Genomic DNA, 19,400 nt, shown 5'->3' with positions numbered 1-19,400 from the left:
GATAATACGATCAGATGACATCAGGACAATTTTTTTTTTAATAGTCATCAATAAAAATCAAAATATGGTTGTCAAACAATTATAGAAGCAAGTAGAACCATACCAAACTCGAATACGTCTCACAGTTTTATTGAAAGTGAATAGATTAAAAATAAAACAGTTTCTCTTTTCGTATAATAAGCCTCGTATAAAAATAAAAGATGAATATTTGAATATAACTCGTTCGTATACTAATGTTAGCAATTAACCCTTGGCATTTCAAGGTGAGCGAGCGTGGTTATAAAGAGAAAAATGTGGATGTGAAGAATAAAAAAAAAACAAACAGACACGAGAATTGTGTAGAGACAGATACAAAGCAAGAGATGAAAGTGTAGCTTGATCTATGAACGTGATTATTTTTCTCAGGACCAATTCTCGCATGTGAATTATGGAAACGCGTGCAGGAACATCTGATTATTCCCAGCCAGTAGTGTGGCACCCAAGAGAGCTATACAAGGGCGGGCTAACTTCTAGGAGGCTGTGAAATCTTTATTTTATGGCTATAATCTTTCTGTTGTGAGTGTGTGTGTGTGTGTGTGTGTACGGTCGTGCTCGCTTCCAAACGGATGTTGTGCTCAATCTAAATACTGCAACAGAAATAGATTGGTTCGAGTTCTGCACGGAAAATATACCCTGACATTCCCAGGAAAATATTTGGACTTTATTTTTGCCTTCTGTTAGGGAACTTACACTTCCGTTAAAACAATTAATTAAACAAATACTACATGAAAAGATTCTACGCTGTGATAATTAATTTTTACCCCATGTGGGATAAATATTTATGGCAAACAATTCACTTACAATACTAAAAAAAAAAAAAACTTAAAACATATTCCATAACATGGAAAAAACTAAGACATTATTTTTCCTAAATATTTCTTTGATTTGATATTTTTTGACCTTCTAATTCTCTCTTTATATCACTTATATTCTTTAAGATAGACTGATTTAGAGAACATTATAAAAAACTACTCTAGAAATCTGTGGGAACCGAAATGAATACGTCAGTATGAAAGGGATGCCTGTTACTGCCATGCGTTAGAAAATGAACGAAAAAATTAAGAGAAAGAATAGCAAATAGAAAACTAATGATTATTGGAATAGCAATAATAAGACATTGTCTATAGAAAACGAACAATATTTAGTTGAAACTACGAGTTGAATACTAATATTTCTTCATCATCATCATCATCATCATGCATGTCAAGGATTTAGGCCTAGTTCCGGCCTTAGAAGTCATCGTTGAATCGTTTAAGAGGACGTCCTGGTTTTCTTTTTCCTAATGGCTTGTTGTACTTTAAGGCTTGTTTTGGTAATCTTTCTGTTTTCATTCTTTGAACGTGTTCCATCCATTTATGTTTATATTTTTTAATTTTTCTATTACTGGTTCTTGTTTTAATTCTTTCATAATTTCTTCGTTTCTTTTTTGATCAAATAGGGTATACTTTGCAGTTTTTCTCATAAACTTCATTTCTGCTGTTGTTAATCTTTGTTTGTCTTTTCGTTTTATTGTCCAAATTTTGCTTCCATACATTGAGACTGGTAGGGCTAATGTATTGTATACTTTTAGTCTGGTTTGTTTTTGAACTAGGTTTGGTTTAAATATAGAGTTAATTACTCCTGTTATTTTTAAATATTTTGCAATTTTTACGTTTATATCTTTTTCATTTTCATAAGTGATCATACATCCTAGGTAGTTAAATGAATTCACCTGTTCTAAGATCTTGTTATCTAATACTATTTTAGTTCTTGCTGGATCTTGTCCTTTAAAGGACATAGTTTTTGATTTTTCTGTTGATATTATCATACCATAATTTTTGGATATCTCATTTCGATCTAAAATAGCTTTCTGTAGTTTATATTCAGAATTTGTAATTATTATTTGGTCGTCGGCAAAAAGGAGAGTGTTTAAGTTCACAGGAGGAGAAAGTTTAATACCTTGATGGAAATTTTTATTCCAGATATTAAAAAGCTGAGAGGGGACATCCCTGTCGGACCCCTTGGTCGTACTAATATTTAATAGTAATAATAATAATAATAACACTAAGATATATTTTAGTGTTGTTCTAATAATAATAAAAATAACGACAATGTATGATTGAAATAACACAAATACGGACTGCTAGTTAGTGTGTCTGTTTCTTCTATTGGACACGCACGCACACACACACATCTACTAAAATGCGGAACGAATTTTCATTCCCCATCAAAGCAAAGACCAATCTGAGTTGTGGATCATTTTCTCCCCACACCTCTCTCTCTCTCTCTCTCTTGCTTCATCCCTCACGGTTCTGCATTTGGGCACCAGATTGCGTGGGGAGGAGGGGGGGAGGAGGTTGGAGTTTAGTGCCCATGCGTGCCTGAGCAGATAGCTTGTCGCCCCTCGGGCTCAGGCATTGCATTTAATGGAAGTAAGCAAGGAGAGAGTAACCAGAAACTGGGATCCAAGCCGCTGTCACTGTATCGGTCTCATTAGAAATACCATCAATCATCTGAAGCGGGCAGGGGTTTTCTTTTTTTTTTTTTAGTTGACGATCTAAAAGCCTTGGTTCTTGTTGACCAAGTAGCGGCAGTTTCTCTGGCTTTGTGCACGAAGGCGGGAATGCGAACGCTGCCTCTCTCTTTCGTTCTCTCGCTTGGATGTGCAATTTTTTTTATCCCATCTCGAATTGACAGGCGAAGATTGATGACATATCAATCCGCTAGGAGGAGCGGGTGTTTACTGAAAGTTGCCCAAAAAGACACTTTACACACGGCATCGAAGCCTTAAGGGAGAATTGCACTTTCATTTGCTTGACCCCCCCCCCTCTCCCGCACCCCACACAATGCTTTACGTTTTGTCACAACGCTTAATTGTATGGAACTGATAGAAAACTGGAGTCTCGTTTGTCTTTTCACACGCCCGATCGTCAAGAAAGACCCAAGAAGGAGTTAAGAGAATAAGGGGGGCATGAAACAGACAGAGAGGGGGGGGGGACGTGACGTAGCAGATGTACTTTGAACCGCAACTATTGTCTCAGAAACAAGTGGGGAGAAAAAAACAGAAAGAATGGAGATGGCCTTTTCGGAGCTATAGCCGTTGGCTGTGGCAGTAAATTCCCTCAAGATCGTTATTTATCGATTGTTACTGTATTCTTCAAGGCGGCCACAGCATAGAAATGTCCTGTTAAAATTATAGTGAAGAAGTGAATGGTAGTGGGAAGTGCTTTATCTCATTGGATTCTCTGCCTCCCCAATAAACGACCCTCTCTCCGCTCTCGTACCGAAATGGGAGAATGTGCGTTTGTTATGATCATCTGGCGTTTCGGCGAGCGACTGGAAATTGTAACAATTTCAACTCTTTTCCCCTTTCCATCGAGTCTCCCTCCATCCCAAGGGTTTGGTAACTTAGGCGGAATACAAGATTTATTCGTTGTTTACTCGTTTTTAATGCAAATTAATGTTATCCGATAAATATTCATTGATGCGTTGCCTAGCAACAGAGAGCTCATCCTTACGATCTTGTTTATAACAATTAACTGCATCTGAATTTTTTTTTTCTTTTTTTTTTCAGCACTCATAGTGTAAAATTACTTGATTCGATCGCGCGCGCACGCTCTGGCGGTAGAATTAGGAAACAAAGTAGTGTCCCCCCTAAAAAAACTTTCGCGACTAGTAGCTCTCTAAATCTGATATTTACTCCCCGTTAGATGAACCTTCGCTGAAGCTTGCTAACAAGACATATATGCCCTCTCTAGGGGGAACTATCGGAGGAGCAGGAGCCGCCTATGGACCAGACGGTGCCGGAATGGGTTACATGATGGACGGAAGTCAGCAGATGCATATCCGACCGCCAGGTAAGCATTGACATTCAGTTATCGTAATTAATGGTTAGTGTTAATATTCAGATGTTTGAATAGTGTAAGTTTGAATGCGTATTCAAATTCTGTTTTATTTATTTATTTTTTTCATAATAGACATGAAAGATGATGCTATTCAAGACGTTTTTTGAAAACAACAAGCTCGCCTAACTCTCACTATTTAAGACAATGATACCGATTAGGATTAGGAACACAAGATGGCGGAAGCAAGGATGGAAACTGTTGCCTACCAATTTTCGAAAACAAATTCTATCCGAGAGACTTACTGTCCCCAATTTATGAATCGAAAAAAGACGTTAGATATTCCTTTGTTTATTTAACATGTTCTTCGAAATCAAAATAAAGAAAATAGCGTCAATACACAAAGATGGACATTTTTTAAAGGTGTGGTTCAGACTTTTTGGATTGACCCTTTGTACACCTGTGTGCTGTTAGTATATTAAAAAACGGATTTCACAGCCTTTCTTTGTGACTATTACAAGAACTGTCCAAATTAGTTTTTGAAAAAAAAATAGGAGTATTCTATCGAAGCAGAGAAGAGTACAAGACCACCATTTTAGTGAATACTGTTTTGTCTTCTTAATTACACTATAATCACTTTAATTACTACTATCTTTCTGTCTTGACAACACTACGAATCGATGATTTAGGATTGTCTTTACAGTATTCATACTAAATTGTTGTTTGATAGGCTGGCACATACTATTTGTATACTAAATGATTTTCCTAATGTTTATTTTTTTCCTTTTTTATAGGCATGCAAAACCTGTCATGTAGTGAAGGCTCCATGGGGATGGGCCACATGGGAGGCATGGGGGGCTATTCCCAGATGTCTCAGCTTCGTTCCCCCGTCCATTCTCAAGCAATGCTGCTTCCAGGCCACCCTCATGCCATGATGATGGCTCACGCGCCGATGGGGCATCCCGGTCTACCTCCACAAGGCTCTCCGTACGATGGCTCCGGACAGCACATTATGGATATCCACGCAAGCTAAATAAGTCCGATTCTTCGCCTGTTATTTTGGGCATGCAGGACCCTGCAGATTGTGTATAACAGTTATTTGGTGTGGTATAACAGCAATAGCAGACTTTTTTGCCGACATTTTCTGGGTCATAGGTCAAACCCCCACGGACCTCACCAAGGGCCATTTGCACTCTCTTTGTGTGTGTGTGCGTGTTTTGTGTTTCCTCTTTTGTTTTTGGAAAATATATAAATATAAAAAAAAAAAAAAACGGAAAATAAAGACGATGAGACCGGTGGTAGCTGAAATACAGATGTAAATCCGGACAACCATTGAACAGACTTCGAACCTTATTCTGTGTTTCTCAAAACGAAAGGATAAAAAAAAAAAAAAATAGAAAAAAAAAAAAAGACGTTATGTGTCAGTTCAAATGTCCTTTTATGTAGTGGAAGTACGAACTGTGCCCACTAGATGGCGCCTCTGCCACCCATAAGAACTTAGGATGTAGGTGGCGCTGTGTAAATTTAAGCGGCCTTGTTCTCACTTGCGATTGGTAGTTTTTTCCGTCTTTCAAAAAATTCAAACGGCAATCCACCCCAATTCCCAATCCTTCACCCACCCACCCACCCACTTACCCACTTATCCTGTAGTGATTCTACATAATACTGAAACTGTGCATGTTTTACTATTTAACAGTTTGGCCGGAAAATGCCAAGAGATTTTGATTGTCTTTCTTTTGCTGCAACATACAGTATATATATATATATATGTATATATATATATATATATATATATATATATATAACAGTTGAATTTTCTACAGCACCACACACTCACTTAGCCACACACTACACATTCACACAGGTAACAGTGTATTATCCGAATTTCTCTCAAAAACAGTGCTTTGCAAGAGGTTTTTCAAGTACTTTTCACTGTTCCCACCACAGAGTCTTATACTGAGCCCTTTATATCGTTCCCGCCCCCTAGCGTGCAAAAGAAATACGACAAAAAATTTATTGTTCTGTAAACCTAGTACAGATATGTTATCTATCTCATAAAAATACCAGGTGTACAGCATAAATACGTCCATTTTTTCTTATATCCGGATTCTATGAAATTGTAACTCCCCAGTACTTCAAGATGAATGTTTTCAATGTCATACGGAATATGTGGAATGCTAATAATACAAATAAAAGACCGGCATGGAATATCAGGTATAAGATGTGCTTGTCTTTTTTTTTTTTTGACAAAATTGGTGTTTTGTATTCCTTATAAAATTATTGAATAAATGCTAAGGGAAATCTACCAATGAACAACATATCGATAAAAATAAATTAAGAACTGCAAAATTTACAGGACTAAAAAAATTTAAATCGAAAAATTTATAGGAATAAAAATTTTAAATAGAAAAATTTAGAGGAATAAAAAATTTTAAATCGAAAACTTTAGAGGAATAAAAATTTTAAATAGAAAAATTTAGAGGAATAAAAAATTTTAATTTAAAAATTTATAGGAATAAAAATTTTAAATCGAAAAATTTAAAGAAATAAAAAATTTCAATTTCAAAATTTATAGGAATAAAAAATTTTAAATCGAAACATTTATAGGAATATTTTTTTCAATGGCAAAACTTATAGGAATTTAAAAACATTTAAATTACGGATAAGAAAAAAATTGCAAACAAAATTTCTAGAAATGAAAAAAATTAATTTCAAACTGCACATTTTACAGGAATGAAAAAATGTACAATTTGCAAGAATGAAAAAATAGCACAATTTACAGGAATCATAAACAACAAAATAGCACAATTTGACAACAATGAAAAAACGACTAAATTGATTATTTACAATTCTTTTATACAATTCGATAGCAATCATAATATTTTCCCACATTAGAAAGATTGTGTGTAAAATTAAAGCATTGATATTCAAATCGTGAATTCAATTTCACTAATAAGTTAAAATTTTACGAATTTAATTAATAACAATAACAATCAGTTTTAATTGATAAATATTTCGAAAAACATTTAAAAATCGAAATATATTGACTAAGAAACGAAATTCACTTCATGAATTCGTTTTTGATTCTAAATTTTTATTTATATTCATAGGAATAAAAACTTCCATAAGGTCACTTGCTTGAAACCCGATTCTGAGGCATTCGCATGATCAAAACAACTTGACTCTCCAACAGAATTTAAGCATAGAAGGAACATACCTTATCAATAAAACCAGTCTCGTGATTTGTTGTGGACTTCGTCAATTTATATCGTTTCTCAGTTTATATTTTCAAATACATAAGAAAAAAAATACATAATACACAATAACCAAACGAAAATTTAAATAAATATTCATTAAAAGTAATCTAAAACAAGATCTCAATCTTGTAGACCATCTGCAGCTTCGTTTTCACCTGTTTTTCTTTCTCATGTCTGCAATTAATCTCAACTTGACTCTTGAAGATTGGCTACAGACGACAAAGGATTGGTTAACTGGTCAATTCATTGCTGCATCGAGGAGTTCGTTCCTCTTGGAATACGTTTGCAAAGCGTATTCACGCAAGGATGCATTAAAATATGCACCATGAAATATTCATACTCTAGACACGTAAAGAACAGAATGTCTTTTTAATTATAGGATAATTTCTAATGGTGAAAGTCTAAAATGCGTTAATATAAGGGGAATGGTACATAAAACTGGGAAGTGTCATCCGCTAAACCTCATTAGCCAATAAAAAAGAACAATATTATTAGGCTGTCGTTATGAATATGGTTTATAATTGAAAAAGTGTCAGTCCCTAACGTATTTCCTGGACTCCACCTGGAAAAGTTTCGCACTGTCTGATCCAAAATATCCGGACAACTGCCCATCCTAACTCTTAGTCTAATTTGAACGGTATTAACACGAATTCGGTCCTCCCTTTGCTGCTATAACATATTCAAGTCCTCTGGAATGTCTTGTCACTAGATTTTGGGACGTTGCTGCGGTAACTCCTTTCTATTATTCTAGGAGCCGTAGTGAGGTCGGTCACTGATATCAAACGAACTCGACCAGGCTTGTAATCGGCGTTGAAATTCATCCTACAGGTGTACTCTAAGGGTTGAGATCAGGATTGCGTGCGGCGATCTTCAACACCCATCTCGTGAAGCGAGATGGGTGTTGAAGACAATGCATTTCCGCTGCTCCAGAGTCCAATAACGGCAAGCTTCACACCACTTCACTCGATCGTTGGCGCTGCTCTTGCTGCACGACCATGGAAACCTATGTTCTTCAGCTGCCGATGAACAATTTATGGTACTGGCGTTGATTTCAGAGGCGTTTCGTGACTCGGTGGTGAGTATTTGAATCGAGGACAGGTGATTTTCGCGCCGAGTGCTTCGACAATCGACAGTCCCGGTATTTGAATGTTATGTGGCTTATCCTGTCGCGATCTTGTCCAATTACTTACGGGGGAAGCTCAATTTCCCGAACTCAATTGTTGCAAAGTAGCATCCTACGAAGGATGCCATGTTTAAACTCATCGACCTAATTCAGTCCATTTTACCGTTAATGTCTGTCTATGGTAAGACTGTGCTTTCTTTTATACCTATATGAGCCTTGGTGGTCATGTATATAGCCACATCCACCACTGAGGAGTGTCTAGATATTTTTGATCAGATACTGTATATAAATAACACTTACAAATGATTGTGTAATTCAATACTTTATTATTATCTAATGTGTATTTTAACTTTCACGCGTACACTTCGTTCCCAGAAAAATATAAGTACCTCTATACATAGTCAGTCTGGCATGTCACGTGATCAACTTTGTAAATGGTGTTCACTACTAGCAGACGTACAAGTTTTGTGTGTCTAAGTCAATTGGGTACTTTTTTATTCAATAAAAACCTTCAAATATAAATGCATTTAAAATATGAATTCTTTTAAAAATATTAATTGCTTTATTTCTTTAAGTTGGAGTTAAGACTCGGTAAATTTAAGTAAAGGAACAATTCCGCCCAACCTCCTTTGTGATCACTAGTAATTTTATGTGACCAAATTCGTCTGATAATGGCGCCATCTTATGCGAATAAAAAAAATAAATTTTTTTATAATATTACTAATCAAAATATAGACCTCCACACCTCAATCGCTTACAAGTTGGAAGGAAGTGGGTTCAAATCCCGTGCAGGAAGAAAAGAACCTAATCAGGGATTTTCACCTGAAGGTGAGTTAGCTGGTCTCGTATGGAAATGGTAAGGTTTCCCCCCTGAAATTAATCATCTTTATGCGAACCTTCATCAGGTTTTAAAAACAAGCCAAGTTATTTGGCTGTGACAAACTATTGAGTCTAACATAATCCTGATTTTCCCTTTGGAATACTTTGTGGGCAATGCTTACCAAGTCACCTACGGTCGGCATTGCCCACAAAGTATTCCTGGTGAGATTTTCACGGGATAGTTCACCCCTATCTTTCCCCAACCCCCCAATTTTATTCGGGCTCCTGCCCGTATATGGCTGGGACGTATTCATGACTAATCCATGTGTGTTCACGGGGTCGGTTTGGCTGTTCTGGGGGACGAAAAATTTTCTGGTGAAAAAAATCCTACACTGTATGAGACCGGCTAATTCACCTTTAGTCGAAAGAGACCACATAAAGGTTCCTTAGGCCCCTGACGGGAATCGGAACGGACCCAGGTCTTTCCAATCAAAGGGCTTCGTCTATACCGGCTGAGCTACGGTGGCTCTATTGAGTCTATCTTGAAAGGATAAATGGGAATACGACTCCAAAATATTAGAATTTAAAAAAGTGAGACGTTTTATTATCATACCTTTTCTTATATTTAGGAAGGCGCTGAAAATAATTCTAATAATGATGAAAGATATATCACTGACACAAAAAAACAGATACTTGTATTCTGTAATTTTTATCAGTTATTTTTCAACTTAATCACCTCTTTGATTTACTAATGTCAGGTAATTTTGAGTTCGTCAAAACAAAATTGAGCATTGTGTTGAAGGAAACACGTTTTTCACATCCTGAGACAATTACTGAACTCGCAATAGACGCTTCAGTTGAGGGAAAAGAAGTCAGATGGCGCTACGTGTAAGTTGTATTTGTGGATAGTGAAACCAAGAGAAAAACAAAATTGAAGTCGTTCGTTTTCTGGTATGCTGGCTGCGATACATTGTTTGATTACAGAACAAGAAGTTGCATATTAGAACGATTATTGGAAATGCACAACACCATGCTTACGTCTCAGCAAGTTTTTGGGTTTGCATCGCAGACAGTTCAACCCAATATTTGCAAGTACTGTCGTCTTCTTTCTCTCATCCATTCACTCTCTCTGATGTTCACACACGCATTCCCGTACTTTCATTTGACAGTGACATCAATCGGTGGAATTTTCTGAAGCCCAAAATGCAATCTCTTCTCTGACGTTATCTCTTCGCACGATGGCATTTTTACTGCTATAATTCAGAGACAGATTGACGAATGCGTGAAAACACATTCGATTGCTGGAAAGTCTAATGAACGAACGCATTTAGTTCATGCCATTAATTGAGTTTCTTTTTCAAAATAAAAACAAAAAATAGACTGCTTAGAAAGAAGTCAAAGGACACCCCATGGGCCAGGTGCATCGCGCCGTGTAACGAGTCACGTGGTTTATAGCAGGTATAAATCGGAAGAATATGATGCTCCCAAGTCAGTGCATCTGTGTTCCGCTGAAATAGATGAGAGAAGGAAACTGACGGAGTTTGAAAGAGGCGTATAAGAGGATGCCATGTTGCACGTCTATCTGTTCGGCAAATTGTTAACAAATTGGGCCATCCTAGGTCAACAATCAGCGATACCATAGTACGATGGAGGCGCAGAAGTCAACTGCAAGTGCTGACCACAGTGGAAGATCCACACACTCACCAAACCTTATCGTAGGGGTGCTACGAAGGATAATATGTAAAATCACCATTCGTCGGCCGGCACATTGAATGTGGAGTTCCGGTCATCGACTGAATACGAATCTGCACAAAAACATTCAGAACCGAGGCTCCGAACATGCGTTTTCATGATAAGAACGCAATATGCAAGCCGCATTACCCAAAACACCATCACTTTGCACCACTGAAGCGTTTTTCCTGGTTTGTCCTCGGACTTCTGTTTGTGGTGCCACGAACATTGAACTCCAAGAGGAATCCAAACATTCTGGACAATGCAAGGTTTCCTACTTTGAACGTCACAACAGTTGACTGGCCTCCACACAGCCCTAATCTCAATGTTAGTGAACATCTATGGAATAAAGTGGAGCATCGGGTCAAGGGACGTCTGCCCCACAACAGTCCAGGATCTCATTACATTACTTCAAGAAAAATGCTCCAAAAGTTTCATTGATCGCTATTATGCTTGTGGAAAATATGCCCCACAATATTGAATTCATCGCAGAGAAAGGAGGTCCTAATCTCGTTAAGGTGGGCGCCGTGGCTGTTTGCTCCTCACACTATGGAGTCCGTTGACTTTCCAAGCAGTGTATGGGAGGTGTTACTTTCCATCGTTCTTGAAACTTTACTAGTATTACTGTCCCAACGTATGCAGTGTTGAGTGGCATTTCACTGTATATGTAGTTTATCTTTATAAACCGTATTCTACTCAATTTTATTATGATGTGTTATCTGAATTTATGTGCTCCTCTGTTCCTAATAAGTTCATTAATTCTCTCAGGCATGGACTCTGCCAACGTAGAACATTTTTTTTTTAAATTTCTGCATCTCGAAACCATACTTTCATAATGGACTGTATTAAGTGATCCTTTAAATCACAATTCACTTTCCCTAGTTTCTTTTTCACTATGGCCCACAAAGTTTCTATTGGGTTAATGCCAGGAGAGTTACCTAGCCACTGAAGCAATTGGATGTTTTGATTTTTGAAGAACTCTTTCACTTTTTTTGAAGTGTGGCACAGAGCGAGATCCTTTTGGAAGATGAGTTCTTTGTCTTTCTGGATCTGTGGGACCTCTTTTTTTCCAATACTTTTACCACCACATGTCTCCAGGATCACTTGTACCGTCAACAGGCACAGACTGTCAAGTGTAAAACCATCCCAGAACAGTTTTAGCTGGGTGTTTAGGAGTTTGTTGAAGATAGGAAGGTTACATGTCAATATTTATTTCAATATTTCTATCCAATTAACGGCAGTATGTCGATGACGTCACAATCTTGGAAGGATGCATATAATAATGAGAGTGGATCATTTTTCACGCGGTAGTTCTTCTAATTTAGGGAACAGATCGAAGGCCGGGAAATAATGGCAAGATCGTGGGGGGGGGGTGCAGGAATGTGAGGAGATACTCGCCGTATCCATACTTTTCTGTAAGATTCCTTGCATGAAACTTGTGGCTGTTCATTGCGAATATCCATTTGAATCTGTTATTGTGAAGCGCATCTAAAAATTCATTTGGTACTGCTTAGACCGGAAGTAGTTATACCGGAAGGAAGTATTAAATAGAAGGGAACTAGGAACTAATAAACACAGGAAGTGATTCATGTGTTTATTAGTTCCTTTAACATCATTTCGCGTTGTTATGACATTTCCTGCACGAGACGCGACCTCTAGTGTGTACAAATGTCACTTGGATAAAGTTTAATATGCCTTCATAAGCTTTTTTAAATAAGAATGAATTATCGGTGATGGGATGGACAGCATATAGTGTGTTTTTGAGCTTCTACAGTAAGGAGAACAAGTCAAACATATTTATGGTTTTTTTCAAAAATTAAAAATTATTTGATTTGAAATATTTCAAAATTTGAACGTTCAAAGTGTAGAAAAAAAAATTAAATATTACAAGCAAATATAAATATAATAATTAATATATTTATATATCGAGAAAAATTGGGGATGCTGCAGTTTCGCAGTGCCTATGCACCAGCCGTCCCTGATTGCGAGATAACATAAAATCTTCAAAAGATAATTTAAATCGTTTGACATTGTGTCTGACAATGTTGCTAAGTGTTTATTTATTTCACAAATAAATTCGTAGCTTTGTGGGCAACCTACTAATATTTTTGAACACAAATTAAAATGAGTTTTTGGTCACACAAGATGACCTTGAGATACTAATTGCATCACTCAAAATTACATATATGGAGTATAATTACTATTGTCAACATGCGACTCTGATGACTCGGTTTTGCAACAGTTTATATGTGGGATTGATTATTCACTGATAAAGAATCCATGGGTGTTTCCACAGATGTTTCTCCATTGATGATGGTTAAACCATCAAACGTGGACAGTTTTTGTATGTCTCATCATTAGTAGGTGCAAGTAGAAATTTATGTGATCTTATTTTTAGAGTTTATCTTAACACCTTTTATACGCCCAGTTTAAGCAGTTGTAAAAGACATAATTCCAATTGGATCTTTCTTAGTTACTCAGTAGCTAAGAAAGGCAAAGAAGGAATCTACCTGTGATGATCTGGCAACATCAATTAATTCGCAATTAACATTTCCGTTTATCGCAAACAAAAAAAAAAAAAAGGACTTACCAGTTGCACTAATTAAATTCAAAATAAAAAAACATGTCTGAGCATGTACAGACATGTTTTTCATTGTCATAATAACGAGTTGACATTGAAATGTACAATTTCAACAATGCCCAACTGTGGCATTGTTGCAATGCCACACTTGGGCTTTCCAGAGATGACAAGCTATGACTCCTCCTCCCTCAGAGCTTGTTAAAGAGGATGTACAATCATATGATGTGGATGTGATAAAAGTCCAGATATTTTCAATGCATAGAAGGATTTTAGATAAGTATATTTGTTTAAAAATTGTTACTTACTTTCACTAAGGAATCTGCTAACGTCTTTTATTCCCCATAGCGAGTAGTTGGAGCACCTTTATCAATAACTACTTTTTTAAACACAAATGGGCAGCCATCCTTCATCATTTACCCTTCAAGCTATCAATAAACCAACACCTTCGGGGAGGTGGGGATATACCTCAAACAACTGCTGCCACCACGTGTTCTAAACCCTGCCCTTCGTATTATTTTCTGAGTGAGTTTCATGGTCGATTTTGGAGATGCAGGGTGAAAAATCAGGATAGGGTGAATAGAATCGAACTTATAACGGTCTTTCTTTCGGCAGCCTAGCACTATGGACGCAAACATTATTTCTATACAATTATAGGCTCTCTTTTATAAATAACAGCCAATAAAAATATAAATATATTTTGTCACTAGAGAAAGATTTTAGATTATTTGAATTGAAAAGGATATATTTATGAAAATTTAAAAATCGTTTAGATCACCCAACTCATGACACTAAATGACAATTGTTCTAGAAACTATCGTGCTGGAAGTTTTCTACCAAAATTTTGTGATAATTTCACCAAATGTTTTTCGATGTTGATCCAGTTGAAATTTCAGATGCTAAGTTGGTGTTTTTCAATGACAGTTGGATTCGACTTTTTGTTTTCTATATCTAGTTCGACTTCCTTGTTCTTTATGTTGGTGATAATCAAGAAACAACGTCCAGCGTAGTTCCATGCGTAGCCTCACACGAGATTTTCCTCAACTCAGTGATTGATGGTTGACGAGCTTTTCTCGTGTGGATGGAAACTAGATAACGGCTTTAGCCGCGTATAAGAGAGAGTTGCATGTTCTACACCTAGAGGTAGATGCCAGTAGTCCGTAGTTTGTGTTTGTAGTTAGTAGAGGCAATAGAAAGCTCATAACTCAGTACGTATTGGTCTCTTGGTTGGAAAGACATGGATATAAATCGCGTCCTGAACGCAAAGGACTTTTATATAGCAATATATGGAAGTCAAATATGTGCTGTCCAGGATTCTAACTGTACCGAAGAGTGTGCAAAGATCCGCATTGATTTTGAATTTGTAGAGCTTTGTCGGTAATATTGGAGGCCTCCAACATCTTACCGACCTGTGTTGTACGGAAGATCCCAAATGAAACTTAATGGTCTCTGTGGATGTGAAGAAGAGTGTTTGTGTATTTTGGTTTAATTGATTGGCTAACCGATTTTCAGTTATAAAAGCCCCAAGTGCGGATAAATGACACAAGAACTGGCATCGTTTTTGCAGTGAATAGTCAGCAGTGTAGAGAAGCTTTATTTGTTATGATTGAAATATTAATTCAATTTATATGACACTTGTAATTTCGATAAAATGTAGCTTTTGGTGCATGCGACCAAATGGTTCAGTTTAAATAGATCGTTTTTTTTTTTTTTTTTTTTTAAATTTCAGTTTTAATTAGAAATACTGAAGTTAGTCTAAGCTTAGACTGTCTTTTTGTATTTTATACTTTGAAGGAAATATTCCAGTTAAGAAGTAGATGAAAGCAGGGGCGAATTCTCCATGCTTGCTGCGCAAGCTCATTCATTGAGAAAGAAGTCATATTTATTTATTAATAAATGCACGCATTTATAAGCATTCCATTTAGGCTTTTATTTTTGTAGACAGAAGACGTCTTAAGATTGCACGGGCAATAATTGAGCTTTGCGTTGTATATCGAAGGCCGGTGCTTGCTCGTCTAGTCAAAGCTACCTTGGCTTGCTCGGTTGCGTGAGCTTCCAGGTCCTCGCTGCAACACTGTGATTTCATGCGCGCGCATAGCCATTTCCGCTCCCTTCACGTCGTCTTAAACACAGGCCATACGCAGTCAACGTAGCTCTAGCCAGTGAGCTTCAGCCAGCCTTTACAAGTGGGCGTGTTGCTTGGGAAAATTAAGTTTCAACCAACTTTTTATGACAATGTTATTGACCAGTTCATAAAGAAGAACCGTAGAGTAGAATTTGTATTCAAGTAGCTAAATTGAAAAATATAGAATATCATTTGTAAAATAAATGTGGTTATTATTTTGGACACCTCCAGGGAATCCGACGACTCATTGATGGAGGACAATTGCTCTATAACTCCGTCTCCACCATTCAATCACCAACTGATCGCAACTAGACCAACGCCATCTACCGCCGACCACCACTAACATTTCCACAGATAATCACAGACATCCATGTTTACGGCTGGTTTCGAACCCGCAGGCTTTGCAGCGGATACGCTATCCACTATGGCCGGCTGAATATTATTTTTATTACTTTTATATTTTTGTATTATTTATTTTTTCGATTTTAACTTAACTTTTTTTATTTAACTATATCTTAATAAATTTATAATAAAATGCTTTATCCTAATACCGACAGGGAATGATGACATCAAAAGCAACATCTGATAAGGTCCCTTCTGAATATACAACGGGGGGGGCGGGGGTCTGACAAGTTCTGATAAACACCTTCAACAAAAATAACATTAAAGCAACTGACATAACCACAAGAAAGAACATACTAGGAGCAGAGTTATGAAGGCAACGTATGTTCTTTTTTGTGGTTATGTCAGTTGCTTTAATATCGTTTTTATTCTAGGTGTTTATCAGAACTTGTCAGATCCCCTCCCCCGTTGTATCTTCAGTTCAGAATAGATATCAGAATTACCTCCCACAAGACCTGATGTCCAGTTGTTCAGGAGAATTTGCTCGATATAGTCGTGGTCGACAAAGTAGGTTAGCTTTTGCGTGTGTCCTCTTTTTTAGACACAAAGCCGATCGTCTACCTTGACATTGAACCGGCTCTTTTTTTTATCAAGTAGCATAAAGAGAAACCCATGATAAACAACCAATTATCCATCTTGGGATATCTTTACCATTCCTTGTCGATATCGGAAAGATTCTGTTATGTAACAATAAAGACTTAGAAAAAGCTAATTAATTTATATGAAAAAGATAGTTGACCTTTGTTGAAAGTAAGTTTGAAGGACATTGCGTAATACAGTTGGATAAGGAAAGAAAGAGATGGACAGAGAGAGAGAGAGAGAGAGAGAGAGAGAGAGTGTGGAGGGGAGGGAAGATAAGAAATAGATGGAAAGAATGAGATACAAAGAAAAAAAGAAAGAAACAGAGAAATAAGAAAGACCGGAGAGATAGTGAGATAGAAAGAGAGACAGAATATATAAGAAAGACAAAGATGGAAAGATAGTGAGATAGAAGAGAGTGTGAATGAGAGAGATTCGCACAAGGCTCCAATGAATGCGTCGATGGAAAGATGCTGAGCACATCTCGGAGGCGTTGAAGGTCTCCAAATAACGAGGCACTGAGGGGATGTAAAGATCTCGTGAGGAAGGCAACAGATGGAGGCCAAATGGCTTATTAAGAAGTAGGTTACGGGAAATTTGTGCGGCGAGAAACACCGCCGGAAACTGTCGAGAGTTAGTCACGGCAGAAAAGTGCTACGATGAAGGGGTATTTGAAATGCACGTGAGAAAGAGGTCAGGGTGAACCACCGCGATCATAAAACGGAACATAAACGTAAAGCGGTTGCCCGCCCGCTTTCATGTAAAATAAAAGTTACAGTGGACGCTTACGGTGAACTTATCGCACGAAGAGTTAGGGCCAATCAGGGAATAGCCGAGGTTAAGTCTCAAGGAGTCTCTTCCATCGGCTTCACGCTAATTATTAACGCAAAGTGTTAACTCTGCTGCATCACCAACTTACAGCAAGTTTTCTAAGATGAGTCTGCTGATGAAGAACATCCCTCTTAAAATTATTTAATACGTCTTTTTTACGGTTTCGTTTTTTTTTTTTTTCAATAAATGGAACATATAGGATCACTCTCCTATGGAGTGTGATTCCGTGTGATTCTGTGATGATCAAAATCATGATCCATAGAATGATCCTGTACATAATTATCATGGGATCAATAGAGTGATTCCGTGATAATCAAATTCATGATCAAACATGATGATGATCATAATTATTATGATCAAGGGACAACCACCAGGGATATTACAGCGATTATGGTGATAATCAAAATCATGATCAATAGAATGATTATGTATACAGTGAACATGGCATCAACAGAGTGATCCTGTGATAATCAAAATCACAGTCTATAGAATGATTCTGTATACAATTATCATGAGATCAATAGAGTGATTCTGTATAAAATAATCAAAATCATCATTAATCATGATGGTGATTATAATTATTATGACCAAGGGACAATCACTAGGGATATTACAGTGATTATGGTGATAATCAAAATCATGATCAATAGAATGATTAAGTATACAGTGAACATGGCATTAACAGAGTGATCCTGTGATAATCAAAATCATGACCAATAGAATGATCTTATGTAACGTTATCATGGGATCTATAGAGTGATTCTGTGATAGTCAAAATCATGATCAATAGAATGATCCTGTAATTAATTATCGCAGGATCAACAGAGTGATTCTGTATAAAATAATCAAAATCATGACCAATAGAATGATGTGTAAAATTATCATGGGATCAATAGAGTCATCCTGTGATAATCAAAATCATGATCAATGGAAATGATCCTATATAAAATTATCCTGGGATTACTAGAGTGATTCTGTAATAGTCAAAATCATGATTAATAGAATGAGCATGTATACAGTGAACACAACATCAATAGAGTGATCCTGTGATAATCAAAATCATGATCAATAGAATGATCCTGTATACAGTTATCATGGGATCAATAGAGTAATTCTGTATAAAATAATCAAAATCATGACCAATAGAGTGATTGTGTATAAAATAATCAAAATGATGATCAGTAGAATGATCCTGTATACAATGAACATGGAATCAATAGAGTGATCCTGTGATAATCAAAATCATGATCAACAGAATGATCCTCTATATAATTATTATGGGATCAATAGAGGATCTGTATGAAATAATCAAAATCATGACAAATAGAATGATCTTGTGCAAAATTATCATGGGATCATAGAATGATTTCACAATAATCAAAATTATCATGATGATGATCATGATTATTATGACCAAGGGACAACAATAGGGATATTACAGCGATTATGGTGATAATCAAAATCATGATCAATAGAATAATTTTGTATATAATTTTCATGGGATCAATACAGTTATCTTGTGATAACAAAATCATGATCAATAGAATGATCCTGTAATAATAAAAATCATGATCAATAGAATGATCCTGTAATAATAAAAATCATGATCAATAAAATAATCCTGTATATAGTGAACACAGCATTAATAGAGTGATCCTGTGATAATCAAATCATGATCAATAGAATGATCCTGTATACAATTATCATGGGATCAATAGAGGATCTGTATAAAATAATCAAAATCATGACAGTAGAACGATCTTGTGTAAAATTATCATGGGATCATAGAATGATTCCACAATAATTAAAATCATGATCAATCATGATGATGATCATAATTATTATGACCAAAGGACAATCACTAGGGATGTTACAGTGATTATGGTGATAATCAAAATCATGATCAATAGAATAATTCTGTATACAATTATCACGGGATCAATAGAGTGATCTTGTGATAACAAAATCATGATCAACAGAATGATCCCATATACAATGAACTTGGCCTCAAAAGAGTGATCCTGTGATAATCAAAATCATGATCACTTGAATGATTCTGTACTAAGGTGATCATGAGCTGTTTATCTTTGAATGT

At 36.4% G+C, this 19,400-nt stretch overlaps 1 protein-coding gene across 4 annotated transcripts in view; it reads left to right on the top strand.

Moving 5' to 3' along the window:
* The window catches only part of LOC150102192 (homeobox protein Meis1-like), a 243,094-nt gene extending 237,014 nt beyond the window's left edge, over positions 1-6,080 (top strand). For 2 of the 4 annotated variants that reach the window (XM_090399507.1, XM_090399511.1), the window contains exons 10-11: positions 3,777-3,875; positions 4,655-6,080. In XM_090399507.1, coding sequence (XP_090255633.1) covers positions 3,777-3,875; positions 4,655-4,893 — 338 coding nt within the window. In that variant the 3' untranslated portion in view covers positions 4,894-6,080. Of the gene's footprint in view, positions 1-3,728; positions 3,876-4,654 lie in introns of all 4 variants that reach the window. The other 2 variants (XM_090399509.1, XM_090399508.1) reach the window with 1 other exon arrangement.
* Positions 6,081-19,400: the final 13,320 nt, after the last annotated feature.

Source organism: Typopeltis vanoorti, chromosome 10 (genome assembly GCF_054136105.1).
Source record: "Typopeltis vanoorti isolate ZY-2024b chromosome 10, IOZ_Tvanoo_1.0, whole genome shotgun sequence".
NCBI lineage: Eukaryota > Metazoa > Arthropoda > Arachnida > Uropygi > Thelyphonidae > Typopeltis > Typopeltis vanoorti.
This window is presented reverse-complemented; position numbering and strand designations above follow the sequence as displayed.